Genomic DNA, 16,323 nt, shown 5'->3' on the forward strand with positions numbered 1-16,323 from the left:
TTTTTCTGGACTCTCAAAGACGCTTTACATTGCGTTATTCATTCACCCCATACTTAGTGGTGGCAAGCTACTATTGTAGCCACAGCTGCCCTGGGGTAGATTGACGGGAGTGAGGCAACCAGTCTGCGCCATCGGCCCCTCCGACCACCACCAACCACTCACTCACTCACTACATTATTCAGGCTTCCTCCAAGTACCGACCAGGCCCTTCCGTGCTTAGCTTCCAAGGTCTGACAGGATCGGGCAGAGCAAAGGCGGTATGGCACATTAAATCTTATACAATTAATTAATCAATAGTAATTAATAGGAAAAAAGTCCATCCATCCATCCATTTTCTTACACTTTTTCTGGGGCCGGGTCGCGGAGGCAGCAGTCTCAGCAAAGATACCCAGACTTAGTTGGGCAATAGTTGGGTAAACTAATACAAAATGAATGTATTCTCCAGTTCAATGTTTTCTCTGTGTATTTCAGATCAGAGCATTAGATCAAGGGCCTATTGCAAAGACAAACATGAGATCATTTCGAAATACCAATACTAATATTGTTTAATCTGAAATCACAATTATAGCTTCGTTAAACAGACTCAGAGTTGTACAGGAGGACACTTATCAGGCAAGTCATGAGTTGACAACATACTGCACGAACACATAAAGATCAAGGACAAATAAAAATTCCTTTCATAAATGTTAAAAGTATGTTATACAATCCGTGTTGTTAATGCATTGTTAATACAGACACATTGTTAAAAACACCAAAACAGTGTTGACAGTTTGCATGTTTATGGCAATGAACTGCAATGTTGCACAAAAAAGCAATGTTAAAAACAAATATAGTCGCGAGTTGTGGTAAATTGCACTGGTGATCAGTCATATTGTCCCCTTGGAACCAGAAAGAAGACAATAATAATAAAAAAAAAATGCAGGTATTAAAAATCTTCCTTATTATCAAAGGTAGCAGGTGTAAGAGGAAGCTTGGTTTAAAATAATCATAAACCTCTTCCCCTTCTTCTTCTTCTGGACAAGGCACTGTGTTTGTGGAATGTGTTTCTTGTCCTTGGTTGATTAGAAAGCACCAGAGTTGGCTTCAATCTCACCACGGACCTATAGTAGCTCCAGCTGCGATGATTATCAGGATTTTGATGCGTGTCCCGGTGTGCACTGTCCTCTGGGGAGATCACAGCTTGGGATTATTGGCCATCTTTGTCTTTAGATTCTCAGCCAGTTTGTCCAGGAATTCAAAGGTGTTTAAGTAGTCGGCGCGGGTCACACTGGGAATGCAAGAGAGCGCACAAAATAAGCCACTTAATGTTATTACAGCAAATTAGATATTATATAATCGCGTCTTATCTGCATTCGTGTCATTTAAATCTTTAATAAAAGTAGCTGCAACACAACTTAATCATGTTTAAGAGGAACTTAATCATACAGAGCGAAAAGGTGACAGTTTGGTGCCATGGCTCGTCAAATTAAGAAAGCAGCGACTTTTGATACGTCGTCAAAGCCACTTCACTCCATCGGCACACTCCATGTTAATAAACTAATGAAGATTTATTGTTCACATAAAGGGCATTGCAGTTGTCCTGTTAAAGAATTAACAATGGTGTTCCAGAGGATAGATGAAAAATAAGCAGCAGTCTGGATGTCTTATACAGGAGAAGTTTATTTACCATCAGTGCGGGACCCGTAGACATGAACTCGAGACATTGCGCTAGTCCTACCAGGGGTGGACTGGGACTAAAAACAGCCCTGGACTCTGACCAGCCAGGCCCAAGTTTGCATAAATACGTACTTCTAAAAACACATATTTTAACCTCTTACCCCCCCACCTTAACAAAGTGCATTTTCTCCAGTTCGGCACCCAAATCCAAAAGCCTCTAGACTGGAGAGCCTCATTTGAAAGCTAAGACTTCTCGTTTTTGTCACTTTTTTGTGGTGTTTTTGTTTTTCAATGCTTTGTTGTTGGGTTTTCATCACTTTTTTGTGGTGTTTTTGTTTTTCAATGCTTTGTTGTTGGGTTTTCATCACTTTTTTGTCATTTATTTGTTGCTTTTCCGGCACATTTTTGTTCCGTTTTCATCCTTGTTTCGTCGCTATTATGATGCTTTTCTTTTAAGCTCTTAGATTTGGATAAAGCTTGGTTAAATCGGGGGGTAAGGAGCAAATTGAGAGGCCAGACCAGCGGCCCGAGAGCCAGTGGCCCTTCTGTGCTCTTCCAGAATGGACATATGGCCAGTCCGCCCCTGAGTCCTACCATTCAAGGTCCTACCATTCAAGTCTGTCTATGCTTCCACAGAAAAGGGATAAACACCCTCTCAGAGCGTCATACTGATACGCAAGCAAACATTCAGTAGCCCCACAGTCAAGGCTATGACAGAGATAGTACGACCCAGTATGATAAATAGCGATTTAATGTTATCCTAACAGTCCTATGGCTCTTTTCTTTTCTTTTTTCATTACATTGCTTTCACTAACATAAGTCTATAAACTGGCTCCATCTAAAAATGTGGATTTCTATGGGAACTTGAGATTCTAACATTCGATCCCAACTCTTTTTGTGGTTGCTAGACCAGGATTTCCAACCTTTTTCCCTCCTCAAAAGCAACTTGAATGCGATAATAACAGCCGGGAGCTACTTAGTATCGCCACTTGTGCGTTGAGGATGCTTGAGCCAATATGGAGGAGTACAGTACATCCTGGAGAGTCACAATAATAATTCAACACAAAGATACATGTTGGAGAACCCATGGCTGGACTAATAACTCGCAAAACAACTACACCTTAACAATGTGGTGTAATATACTGTACTTAAATGTCCCGATGTAATAAGTTATAAGAATAAAAACTTACTTGGGTAGTCCTTTAATGCAAATGGCCAAGTCCTTGGTCATGAACCCAGCTTCAATAGTTTCGACACAAACAGCTTCAAGGGATTCTGCGAAATATTTCAGCTCCTCGTTGCTATCCAGCTTGGCTCTGTGGAGCAACCCTCGTGTCCAGGCGAAGATGGAGGCTGGAAAAACATATCCACAAACACAGTGGGTTTAGGAAGTATTCAAAACCTTCATACACCCAGGTTTATACAGAGGCTGCACCTTTGTGTCATCTGTGGGAAATCAATGTCAATGGCAATGACAATATAGTTTCCACTTATCTTGCACAGCTATTTGCATTGATTATTGTAGAGTTGGTGCTTTACATTACAAAACACATTTACATGATTTTAATAGCCTACTGCTATGTAATAAAACAGTAATAATTAAACACGTAAATCCACTGTACTTGTTATATTGAAATTTGTTAAGTGAATACCAAATACACTGAATGAAGCTCATTAATAATGTTACCTATGGGATTAGTGGAGGTTTCTTTGCCCTGTTGGTGCTGTCTGTAGTGACGGGTCACTGTGCCATGAGCAGCCTCAGACTCTACTGTGCGACCGTCAGGACAGATCAGCACGCTGGTCATCATACCCAGAGAACCGTAGCCTAAAACGGAGAAAAAAACCACACATGATATTACAATATTCAAATTGTCTTTTTGTAAATACTCTCATTTTCATCCAACCTTGCGCCACTGAATCGGACTGCACATCCCCATCGTAGTTCTTACAGGCCCAAATAAAACCACCATCAGACTTCATGGCTTGGGCGACCATATCATCGATCAAGCGGTGCTCATACCAGATCCCTTTAGCCTCAAACTGGGCCCGATATTCCCTAAGACACAAAGGTACTTTCTGAGTAAAAAATGTAAGAGCAGTGTATTTTCTAAGGCCAATGCAGTCTTTACTTCTCATAGATCTCCTGGAAGATGTCTTTAAAGCGCCCGTCATACTTCTTGAGGATGGTGTTCTTGGTGCTGAGGTAGAGAGGCCAGCTTTTGGTAATTGCCATCTGGAAGGAGCTGTGTGCGAAATCCCTGATGGAGTTATCAGTGTTGTACATACCCAAGGCAACACCACCTGTACCTATAGACAGAGGAAAAACTCACAATAATTTGCAGTTTGGTGAATTTAAATGTTTTGAAAACAGTAGCTTGAAATAAATCTGATCCTCTGCTATATATGATCTCTGTAACACTTTTTTTCTTACCTTGAAAATCATGAATTAAAAACTTGGTTGGCTCTCCTCCAGTGGGCGTGTATGTCATTTCAACCTTCCCTGGCCCAGGCACCACAAAGTCCGTGGCTTTGTACTGATTAGAACAAAACAAACATTTACAAAAAAATACATTTATAAAAAAATATCGTTGCAATTTGTGCCCAAATTTTCTGTGATAAAAGTTTTGTGTGAAACATAAAGCTGAATGTAATTTTGCATATGCAAGTCATATATTATCGCAAAGACACATGGAATACTGTTTTACGTAACCAGCCATTCCTATTTCCCCATAAAAAGCTGTTGACTTTGGCACAAAGCCATAAATTCCCTGCGTTTGTCCCAGAGGCCAAAGGACATCAATGAACAGATGATAATTATTGACTAAGCTACTCCTGACGACACTGACATGTTTGATGTTTACTCTGAAATCTAGCTATAAACTGGAGGGACGATACGGAGTTTAAAAATGTTAAAACTACGTATTTTCCTCCCCCTACATGTTCCAGCCATGTCCTAATGTGTAGAATGAGCGCAGACCCATTCACTACATGCTCTAAAATCCTGCACTGTCACTCAAAGAGGTGTTGCTGTCATGCACGAGCTTAATATTGAAGGTGCAGTTACACGTATGACCTGAGGTGGCAGTAGTGAGCATAAAATGGCCAACTTGCATCTAGTCTAAATAAAATTGCTTTTCAGGACTAACAGGTCTTTGAGATCTCAAACGGTTGTCAGAAGAGATATGTTACTTCAAAAAACGGCACATACCTGATCTCCATGGGCGTGTCTACCAATGATGATGGGCTTGAGCCAGCCGGGAACCAGACGGGGGATGTTTTTACAAATAATGGCCTCCCTGAACACTGTCCCGCCCAGTATGTTCCTGATGGTACCGTTGGGTGAGCGCCACATCTGCTTCAGTTTGAACTCCTCCACTCTATTCTCGTCTGGAGTGATGGTGGCACACTTGATCCCCACGTTGTAACGACGGACTGCCTCCGCTGCTTGGACTGTCACTTGATCATCAGTGGCATCTCGATTTTCCATGCCCAAGTCAAAACTGTTGGAGAAAAAGAAAACATGTCAAACTACAGTATATATATTTTTTCTCTGTAATTATCACGCTTAATTACTGTTCATTACTGTTCATTTGCAAAAAAAAACATATGACACATTCTAATGGACACAATTTGGAAACACACAAAGTAGATGAAAAGCTCACAGCACAAGCTACAGGCAACAGGCCATCTTCTGTTATGTGAGTAAATGGTAAAGCTTTGTTGGCAGCAAAAGGAAAAACAGGGAACTATTTGTGCAACTCATGGGTAGATATTTGAAAACCATCCTGTCAAACTTGAATCATTTGCAATGTTCAAGCAAATATGTCACCGCATTAATTTAGCCTGAACTTCATTGCCTTTGTTTGAAATCTGCTGTGACCTTTCCCCCAGATTTCACTGAAAGCTACTCCAAGTGTGGCTAAACAAACCATAACTAGAAACAGTGTATTAGCAATTATGCTTCTGTTACACAACATGTTCATGCTGTATTTAGAGAGAGAAAAACACACATCATTATTTCCTATACAGATATGAACCACTATTGTAGAGTAAGTATGTTCAGATGGGTGGGGGTGCTTTGGGTTGCTCTTTGAGTGATTATTTGTTCTGATAAATAGGTTTCTTACAACATCTACAATGCAACTAACATTGCATCATCGATCAATGTTAGTTCAATAAGTACATTGAAAACTATACTTATTTTTCAATAGAAAAGTAAAGTGGTAAGTAGTAAAAACTTTGCGAAAATGTACACAATTTTATTATGACTGCTTTCTATAAAAGACTGTTGTCGAAATAACAATTTTGTCATAAATGTTTGCTATGTTACACCTCTAACTACAATTTGTCTTCCTTGTCAGATGGGGGAAAAAAGATTTGCCTTGAACATAAAGAGAAACATCTTGAAACCCCAGTCCAACAGGAAAGATCAGTAACATCAAACTGTTACCAAACAGAGAAAACAATGCATTCACATTCACCAGAGAAGACAGCCCCCGTCTGGACAGGTAGTAGTAATGACGCAGGTGTACGGTACCTGTGCATGTCCAGCTCCAGGTAAGGGCAGATGAGCTTGTCTTTGATGAGCTCCCAGATGACCCGAGTCATCTCATCTCCCTGCATCTCCACCACTGAACCAGCCTTGATCTTCTGAGACATCTTTGAAGGTCTTGCTGCACAAAATCAAACGTGAATAGGCATTTTATACATGTGTCATCATAAAATCTTAATCTTTCATATTCTTAATCTGTCTGGACTGATCACTGCAATCACAGACATTTTGTGGTTCGCGGGTAATAATCGATTTTATTTCAACAAGATGCAGAGCAATGACTCAGCATTATATTACTAGAAAGTCATCTCGTGATCCTCTTAGTAAAAATAGTCACACGGGGGTGGTCAAATATTCTTGGGTTCTGGTGAACATTGAAAGGTTGTAAGGCAACATTGACGATGACATGTGTAATACAGATACCAAATGTTGCACAAGTCCAGTGCATAGTAGAGTGGCCTGTCAGTGGCATGACGGGGAGGAGACTAGGAAGAACCAACAGGAAAAAAGCATTCTGTCAAGTTCGCTAAGGCTAGTAGCGATCTACGATGCTATTGTAACAAGCTCAGTGGCTATTAAGTATCAAATTACAGAATGGATGGCAAATGTCTCCTATGCGGTGGTGCCGGGACAATCCTGGCTGATTTGTGGATTACGCAATAATTAGGCTATAACAAATGCTGCTCTGTAAGAAGCTAACGACAAAAAGATGTGACAGCCAGATAAGTCGTATGCAGCACTATGCGGCTTACTCACCATTTAATCTAACTGCATCGGCTACAAACCTACCGTGTTTAATTTGCAGATCCAAATGTCAACGAGAGCGGAGGCAGAAGAGTCTCTATGCGTCACTGCGGGTTGAATGAACTGCGAGCTGCTCAAGCTGCGGCTAAAGGGAGCGCCAGGTACCGCCGGCTTCCTCCTCCAAAGGTTACGGATGTAATCGGAGCCAATCAGAGGAGAGGAATAAGCCCTTTGGCCAATCAGACTGCAGCTCGCGACATGGGGAGCGTCTGGTCTGAGTTTAACGTGTATCCCATTATGCTGGATAACATTGACAAAAAAGAAAAAGAGAAAAAGGAATACTTTGTGGCCGGGCTGTATATGCCTAAATGCATCCACATAGGCCACATATTGCTTAGTTTTTTTTTCATATTTTTTTTCAATGGTTTACAACAAAACGTGGCATAGAAATGTAGGATTTTCCTGGCTACTGGTGAGAGTGCAGTGTCAGCTTCTAGCAGTCTATTACTAACACATTTACAAACTATAGCAACAGGCATACGTTATAAAGCGTGGTTCTGTGTGAGGTCACGCACGGCATAAAAAAACACAAGAGGGGGATGCGAGTAGCCTTCTGCGTTTAAACTTGCAGTGGCACAATGTCAACCGGTAGAGGGCAGAAACTCACTTCTGCACGTGGACCACTCTTCCTTTTAAAGTCTGCGCGGTGCCATGTGGTCCTGAGGAGAGCAGAGAACAAAGCAGACTCACTTGTCGCGCGCTCGGTAAGTAGCCTACAGAAATGTTGTGGACGTGTTAACGAAGTTTTCGTCTTTCATAATTCACGAGATGATGTTTTGTTTTTTCACGTGTACTGGAGAATCACATGTCTCGGTTATTTCTGTGTTGGCTAATTTATTCCTACCACAAAGGCTATTATACAGTAGTCAGTTTTTATGAGCGCTTCTGTTAATAATTGAACGCAGGGGTTTAGTTCAGGGCACGGCCTCTTGTTCCCTAAAAGCATCCTTTGTTGTCCCCACTTTGAACAGGGCCACAGCATGAAGACCTGAAAGGGAGTCATGTGACTGCGCATCTGCTAATCAGTTGTGGTAAGATCCATGCAACCAGGGAGTGTGTGCATGCATGTGCTGGAGGAGAGAGAGCGACGAGGAGGAGCTTTAGCGCTCACTGACTCAACGCACCATCAGCACCAAAACTTGCAGCCTGCCAATCCTTCCACCACCATTTAAGAGAGCAGAGCGCACGAACACTGCAATTTGACTAAATTTCCGTTCTTCTCCCCGTCGAGTGGTGCTCAGGTGCATCCCGCGGTTGTTACTAGCTCTCTGCTGAGTTGATTATGGTCACAACCCCCGCGGTGCCAAGGTGGAGTCACCGCGCGTATCTCGGATCGGTGCGCTTCTCCAGGGGCTGGGATGCGCACCGGGCACCTCTCGGTTCCTGCCGGGTTTCGGGTCTGAGCAGGAGTCCAGCGCTGCCCCTGGGCGCCGGAACAGGAGGACCCAGTCCACCCGGAGCAGGATGCCGGTGATGCGGGGGCTCCTGGCCCCGCAGAACACCTTCTTGGATACCATCGCCACGCGCTTTGATGGCACTCGTGAGTAACATCAGTTTTCTGATGCTGTTGTTTACGTAAAGACGCAACAGTTGCGCACACAAACAGGCCAAATTAAAGTGTTGGACCTTGATATAGGCTTGATAATACAAATAACAACTGAAGCTCTCTGCCATGGGTGCAGATTTCGCATGTGAAAAAGTGACTCTTCACAGAATTTTACACTTGCTTTCACCGTCTGTCGCCTCCATCATTCTGTGTGAACAAAACATTTGTGGCAGAATGTTCAAGTGCAGCAAGTGTTCACTCACAATTATTCTAGTTATATGTTGAGGTTACATTTTTGCTATTATTTGAAGGCCTGGGTGTGTGCATCTGCAGTGAATGTTTTGTAATAGGGTAAGTACGTTTTTTTTAATACATAGCCTACACTTAAAAGGGGAGATGTTGTTGTCGATCACTGTAGAGATTGTGTCCCTTGATGTTTGTTGCCATGGGCAAGTTCATCAGCTGCAGTTATAGGCATTCCAGTGTGCATTCTTGACCTCCATGACCACAACATATTTGTTGCATCGTTCTGTTCCTCATATGTAAGATGTGCAAAATCAAGTTTACTTTAAAACTGGCGCTGGTGTACAACAAAAGCAGTCCCATGCTGGAGAGGAGGAGGAGGATGCAAAATGTTAAGGTAGTCGGACCATTGCTGTACGGTCTTGTTGATAGATTTTGTGTGGTTCAGTATGATAGTGTGTAACTCTTTGTCCAAAAACATCAAGACGTCCCTAAGTATGTTGTAATATTCTCTTATCACAAGTGCATATAAGTTATACTGCTATACAATTCCAATAAAAAAATAAATAATAATAAATAATAATCAATAAAAAAAAAAAGGGGGCAATTTGAAAACAGCACAATTTTACATTTTAAGATCACCGGTGCACTCTCCACTCTACATCAAAATCGTACTGTGTAAATGATACAATAGCTTCTCTATAATGCTGCCATCATAATCCTATAGCCAAGCCATCAGCTATTTTCTTCTTCTACCACGGAGCGGGGCTACCATTGGCACTGATAATTATACATCTCAAGCAGTGCATGTGCAGTCATTGTAATTAACTAGCATGGGTGTCAAGAATCCACCCTTCTCTTTCTGGTTGTCAGTAGAGAGGGGGGGGGGGGGGGGGGGCAAAAAGAGGCACTGAGCAGATTGAAGACTTGTTCACCGAGAGAGGAGGGATGGAGAGAAGTAAATAAAAACAAATGTAGCTTTTAGCATAAATGAGGTGACATTGATTTGGCATTAAAGCCATCCTCTGTTGAAATCATTATCCTTTGCAATATTGATTGCTTGGGGAACTATTCTGGTGTATTTAGAATGGGCTTTTTAAGTGCAAAGTCAATATGTTCATTACACTGTGGAGGGACTTAATCGTTGACTTACCTTCAAACATGAATGCTGATTGGTCGTTGCAAAATGAATAATCTCTCATTGTTTGAGTTAATTTGCAGACAGACAATATATTCACTCTCATCTGACTTGCACAACTGGGTAAAATGGCAGTGAAAATTAACTTGTATTTTGTTGTTTTTATTTTACTCCATAAACAATAAGGTTTTGTTGATGGCTTTTGGTATAAAAGTCCATTAGAGTTCACCATCTGTTCTTGTCAGCGTTTTACAAATATACAAGTTTTGTTTTTTTGTTTTTGTTATCAAGCAAACATTTGATTATATTTTATTTAGTTCAACTGAAGAGTTATCAGAATATTTAAGCCCCACGGTGTAACATTCCAGGTTATTTACATTACAAGAGCAACTGGACTGTCAAAAAAAATAAACAATAAAACCAAGCAAGCATATCCATATTACTCCCGATGGTCTCTTAGCCACTGACAATACTATTTTGCTTTGGATGATCAGAATAAAGCCTTTGAAGGACCTGAGTATTAGTATCTCCATGGAAACGAGCTGTGATGTCCCAGCAAAGTTATGAATCAGGTCCGAAGAGAGGCGAGCCCGCTCTCAGTAGAGACACATGGCTTTGTTTTTTAAACCCACAGAGAAATGAATGTGTGTGTGTTATTCTAATGAGTTAGATGTTACACAGTGTGGCTTTAATAACACTCGTAGGAACAATCTTTTTTTCCCCCCTAAACCCTAAAAAAGTCCATACTTTTAGCATTACAACTGTCAGGTAAAGTGAATAACAGAAATTTGATGATGTTCAAATAATCTAGTTCAAGAGTTACATTTGATGGATAAATAAACTGCAGCTCTATGAGGTGTTCTCAGCAGACAGTCGTGAACAAGCAACATGGGATTTATATTGGGAGCAAAGGTCGGCCAGTGTTTTTAGATTTGTTTTGCAAGCTTAATCACAATCAAAGGAAAATTACAATTTGAACAATTATGATCAGCAAATCTCAAAGGCTGCCATTTTAATGTAACAAACTGACTAAAGAGAATAACTGACTATCTTTTTTTGTATAAAATTGGCTACCATCATTTCTGCTAAAAACTTGATGTGAAATGCATGTACGTCCTGCTCTAATGTGAATGATCCTGGACATTTAGAATATGCATTGATCTGAAACTTACAAATAAATCTTGCATATTCAAGCTCTATACTCACATTAGTAACAGTTCATAGTAATTGTCAAGTTTCCCATCATTCTGTTTCAAAAGATTGAAAAGATAATGTTCGTTCGTATTTCAGTGTTATAATGGCAGGTCGTCTAACGTCACATAACAACACTATTAATAGTCACAGGCAGGTAATGAAGTTACAGTATCACCATTGCGTCGACATGATCAAAGCAATTTTGTGCCAGATAACATGTTCATACAACAGATTTTAAAATCATGCACATTTTTAGCCTTCCAAGTCCCCTGCTATTATTACACTGTCAGTCTCCCTCTAAGGTTTTTGATTCCTCTCTCATCATGGCAGGTTTAGACCCCATCAATAGCACTAATGGCCTTTCTCTCACTCCCCTCTTGCTTCTTGGGGCTATTCATAAAGGCCACACAAGATATAAGAGTGTACATTTAGCTGGACCTTAAATAGGAAAGCACATTGTTGCATCAGAGCACAGTTTGACATCACAGCCGCTGAATCATAAACTTGTTAAAAGGATATTATTTATAGAACCTTCTCATGACAAGCACAGACACCTTCTTAGCTAAGAAACTGTTCACACAGTCTGGTGATTTGAAGAATTGTTCATATCTAAACACACACTGTTGTCATCAAGAAGATGCAACCTCTTCATTACAGCTATTATTCGCTGTGACTGAAGTGCAGGGTATGGTGGAGCATATGGAGTATATCTTGCGCATGGTTGATCAGTGCTGTACTCTTATAGAAGACATCAGCTGTGTGGGAGTGCAAGTCAATTGGCCCATTCATTAAGTGGGATCTTGGATATGACCTAATCAGATCTCTCCTCACTTAAGTCAAATTCACCTTTGAATGATGTCACTGATGTTTCATGATGTTCAACAGCAGGAAAAATATTTAATAAATGTAGTCTCTGGACGTCAGAAAAGGTTTTGTGCTAGTCCTAAGACTAATTAAACAGAAAGTGTTCATGCATGTAGGAGACATGTGATTTGTTGTGATGGCCTTTGGCAAATATCTGTGTTCAATCGAATATATTGAAAACTGTATGGTTTGCCCCATCTTACTGTAAATCTCAAATACATTTTGTTTACAAATTGGTTCGAACTGCAAATTCAACCATTCGTTGAATAAACAATTTCAGAGGCACATATACAGTACTAACCAATAACAAATACACAAACAAGCAGTCTTGAGCAAACTATATGTGTCCATATTGTAATTTTTTATATATACTGTATCTTAACCACGAACCACTGTACTTTCCAAAACTGATGGAAATGTCAAGTAGAGTATATCAAAGTCACCTACACTGTACAGTCTTTTAAGCCCTTTGGTAAAATACTACACTGACTGAAAATGTACCTATTGTTTCACTTCTTTAAAACCAAACTGCATACAAACTTCATAATTCTCACAGCGTCCGTCTCACACACAACACACTCTTTGTCTGTCATTCTAGTTAACTTCACTTTTAAAACCCTCTCTCTTCAACAGCTTTTATAAGTGTCAAATTATCTCCCATCTCTTGCTGCTCTATCACAGTTGTCGGGCGGCCTCCCACCCTCCTCCCGGTGCATCTACCTACATTTTTGACAGAAAAATCCCATTTGTGGCTTCGAGCTGCGAGAGGAAGACAGTATTGTACGGTGTATGTGTAGTAGTAGAGATTATGACTGCGCCATTGTTATGTCTCATTGTGTGCCTCCCCAGTGGCATAACGCCTACCCTGGAGGCATCAGGCAGGTGTAATGATAGATGGTTAGGCCCTTTGTGCTGCAAGCAATCCACACCTCTTAGTGTTAGCCACAGACTGCATAACTTATAAAGCAGATGTGAGGGGATGGGGGATCTGGAGGGGAAAAAAATATATGATTTTTTAATCGTTAAATGCCCTTCCTCTAAGTGAATGGATATGGATTTGTATATGAATGACCGCTCAATGTCGAGTTCCATTTCTTGACTGCCGGTCTCAACACCGTTATACACGGATGAGCAAATCAATTTGTTGTGACAGTGTTGCCACAGATTGCTTGAAAAAGTTCCTAATTTTCAGTAACTTAGTTACTTTACTAATAACTTGCTTTTAAAAGTAACTAAGTTAGATAATTTACTTTATTAGTTACTTTAATCAGCTGCCGACATCACCTCCCCTGACTCAAAATGCAAATGACAACCGGTTTTGCCTATACTTGCGTTAGTGGATTTTAACAATGGTGCCATAGATTCAGAATAGAGAAATATTTCCATCTCTCTCCTCCTCTATTGTTGTCTACGTTTACAGTATGTCGTTGTCGCATATGTTACGTCATTCCACGAGACACAAGAAAAAAGAAGTATATATTTTTATTTTTCCTAAGGAAAATCACTGAATAGTAAGTCACATTGACTTGGAAAAGTTACTTTAATCTGATTACTGGTCTAGAAAAAGTAATGCGTTAGATTACTTGTTGATGAAAAAAGTAGTCAGATTCGAGTCACTCGTTACTGGCATCACTGGTTGTGACAAAATTCTAAAAGCGAGAAATCATTTTGAAACTTGAACCCTCTTTAGGGCACATTTTCATTGTGGCAATTCTGAGATATAACAACAGAAGCACCTTAAGAACACCTAGTTTAGTGAAATTGGACTCTCTGAGTTTTAATGTGAATCTGGCTAAACTACCACCAGAGAGGCCATGTGTCTCATCACTGAGCACCAGATCTATGTAATAACAACTGTCATCTTAAGCCCACCGGTCTGGGTAAATTACAGAACGCAGGTCAATTTTTATTCAGTAAGTGATGAATAAAACAGAAAAAAACAAAAGGAGAGGAGAAAAAGGGAATGAAATTAGCTGGAGGGAGTGGGAAGTAATGAAAGATGATACAGGTCCACACAAATCATTAACTATATAATATGCCATTGTAACCTATTCTAATAATATGCCACTCTTTTTATTCCAATAACCATTGAACAAATGAAAATTTAGACACATTTTAAATGTCTACATTTCTGGCTGTAAAACCCCAGTCACTTGCAACTGTTGAAAAAGTAATTAATTTCCTTAGAACTAGCCTTGATTTGAATGGGTAAAACATCTGAACTGCTTGAGTTTCTGTAATAGGATCTTGGCTTTCGGTGGAGAATTAATCAAGCCATCAATTAGGCAATTCGCTCGGCACCTTCTTTATCAAGTAACGCTCTCCAAATGTGCTTCTTGTTATTCACAAATCACTTGATTACTCCTAAATTTAAGAGGACCATTTTACTCTTAGCACTTAAATGCTTCTCTCCAACTTTAATTATGAATCTGATAATCTTTATTGAGAGAAGTACTCATTATACAGATGGGTTATTTACACAACCTACAGCACGTACACTGTCACTTCCCCTCAAACCGACACACCGGGTGCTCTTGGCTGCTCCGGGTTTGATTTCTGGAGGAAGTGGGAGTGCTGTAATCAATAGCGATCCAAACACTCGAGTATTGTTTACAGACTGACTGTTTAAGATGATCAATGGGAAAGTCTCAGCTGCCTGTTAGTGACCACAGCAGCAGCTCGCATCGGTCAGACTGAGAGGCTGCTTTTGTACCATTTTACACCAAAAGAGAGATTTGTTTTTATTTAATAAGAGGATATCCCCGTTTTTTAGATTATGCAGAAAGAAAATGAGAGTTTATTGAGAAGTCAGATGAGAGAAGACTGAAGTACTGTATGAGCCCCTCAACTACAAGAATAACATGCATTGATTGTAAAGTGGACAGATTTTTGTGTAGACGTTACATGTGTGATATATTTACAGTAAATATCCTTTTTACAGGGCCTCTTTATAGGGCACTCATTGAATTACTTTGAAATAAATAATTCCAATTTAAAGGTACACTGCGTAACATTTTGGACTATACTGTTGCCATCAGTACAAAACATGCTCCTAATGAGCAGCTCGACACAGGAAATGCTAGTGAGAAATCAATGAATGGATTTGGATGGGAACCTGTTTAAATCTCAAATTCTGCTGCCTTTAGTCGACATCTCCATGGAAACGAGCTGGAGACGTACCCACTCCCGGTAAAGTTATGTCATGTCTTAGGAGATCTGAGCTGCCCACAGCAAAATCACATATTTGTTTTAGGTATGTTTCAATGCTGAAAATAAGTCATAAAATAAAAGCTTGTATTTCAATTTTATATTTTGGGTAAAATTCTGTGTGGGTTTAAGAGTATTATTGAGGGACATAACACAAGTTTTTTTTTTTTCTGTTAAAAAAAAGCAAACATTTTAATGCAGAAAATCAATGTGAGTGAAGTTAACATATTTATTTCACTGCCCTTGGAAGACAAAATTGTGGTAAAAAAAAAATACAAAAGGTTTATATGAAATATACAAATAAAATTAGAACTTTACAACAACAAAAATTAGAACTTTGCAAATTTTGTGATACTATGTCTCCGAGCTGGCCTGGTGTCGCCTCGGGGTCCCCCCAGAACAGCTGGAGGAGGTGTGTGTGGATCGGGAAGTCTGGGCATCTCTGCTGAGACTGCTGCCCCCGCGACCCGGCCCCGGATAAAGCGGAAGAAAATGGATGGATGGATGGATGGATGGAAATTTTGTGATATTGATGTTTGAATGATCACAACTGTTATAGACAAGAGTTTTTGTATTGTGTTTGGGCTTTACGTGCAGTGGGAGGGCTCAGTCACCTCTAATATTATTTGACTAAAAATGTTTTAAAAATAACCTTTGGCAACATGAAAACATAGTCCTAAAGTTTATTGGTTCTTTTGTCAAGAAAATACTGTAAGTATGAATAAAAGGTGCAACTGGCGTATGATCAAATATGGTGCCTGCCTTTTTCATGCTGCAATTTCACATATTTCACTACGTCCTCCAAAACCAACACATAATATATCATCACTTAGCACAATTATTCACCAATAAAATGTGTGAGTTTAATCAACTTACCATGGTTAGTTTTCAAGTTCTGTAAAGAAATGTGCCATGAATTTACTTGGGTGACTTGGGTCTTTTGAGAGAAGTTGAGAGCACAAGAGGTCTCTGCTGATTGGTCAAATCCACAGTAGTGGGATCTGTGATGTAGGATGATCTCTTCTGATTGGCTTAGTGAGGACTACATGCTTCTTTACCTTATGCTGATGTGCAACAGAGAGGCCATATGTAAAGTGTGCAGAACTTAACAAAAGT

At 40.1% G+C, this 16,323-nt stretch overlaps 2 protein-coding genes across 3 annotated transcripts in view; one reads left to right on the forward strand and one right to left on the reverse strand.

Moving 5' to 3' along the window:
* Positions 1-595: 595 nt before the first annotated feature.
* On the reverse strand, positions 596-7,159 carry idh1 (isocitrate dehydrogenase (NADP(+)) 1). 2 transcript variants are annotated; one of them, XM_079562710.1, is made up of 9 exons: positions 7,001-7,135; positions 6,197-6,328; positions 4,868-5,159; positions 4,091-4,193; positions 3,789-3,966; positions 3,564-3,715; positions 3,344-3,484; positions 2,847-3,009; positions 596-1,267 (listed from the first exon to the last, which is right to left on the reverse strand). In XM_079562710.1, the coding sequence occupies exons 2-9, from the start codon at positions 6,316-6,318 to the stop codon at positions 1,174-1,176; spliced, it is 1,245 nt and encodes a 414-aa protein (XP_079418836.1). In that variant the 5' UTR covers positions 6,319-6,328; positions 7,001-7,135; the 3' UTR covers positions 596-1,173. The 2 variants fall into 2 exon arrangements, with proteins under 2 accessions (XP_079418836.1, XP_079418835.1); XM_079562709.1 differs by having other exon boundaries at positions 597-1,267; positions 6,197-6,332; positions 7,001-7,159.
* A 453-nt stretch (positions 7,160-7,612) lies between these two features.
* kcnh3 (potassium voltage-gated channel, subfamily H (eag-related), member 3) overlaps positions 7,613-16,323 on the forward strand; it is a 95,912-nt gene continuing 87,201 nt past the window's right edge. The window contains exons 1-2 of the mRNA XM_079563558.1: positions 7,613-7,719; positions 7,987-8,555. Coding sequence (XP_079419684.1) covers positions 8,480-8,555 — 76 coding nt within the window. The 5' untranslated portion in view covers positions 7,613-7,719; positions 7,987-8,479. The remainder of the gene's footprint in view (positions 7,720-7,986; positions 8,556-16,323) is intronic.

This window comes from Gobius niger, assembly GCF_951799975.1.
Source record: "Gobius niger genome assembly, chromosome: 9".
In the NCBI taxonomy this organism is placed as follows: domain Eukaryota; kingdom Metazoa; phylum Chordata; class Actinopteri; order Gobiiformes; family Gobiidae; genus Gobius; species Gobius niger.

What these genes read in the sequence shown, in the direction of transcription:
- idh1 (XM_079562710.1), bottom strand. Translation starts at nt 6,318, where the DNA reads ATGTCTCAGAAGATCAAGGCTGGTTCAGTGGTGGAGATGCAGGGAGAT. An exon ending in CTGGAGCTGGACATGCACAG is followed by an intron (nt 5,160 to 6,196) that starts GTACCGTACACC and finishes TTTCTCCAACAG; the next exon opens with TTTTGACTTGGGCATGGAAA. An exon ending in GACACGCCCATGGAGATCAG is followed by an intron (nt 4,194 to 4,867) that starts GTATGTGCCGTT and finishes TGTTCTAATCAG; the next exon opens with TACAAAGCCACGGACTTTGT.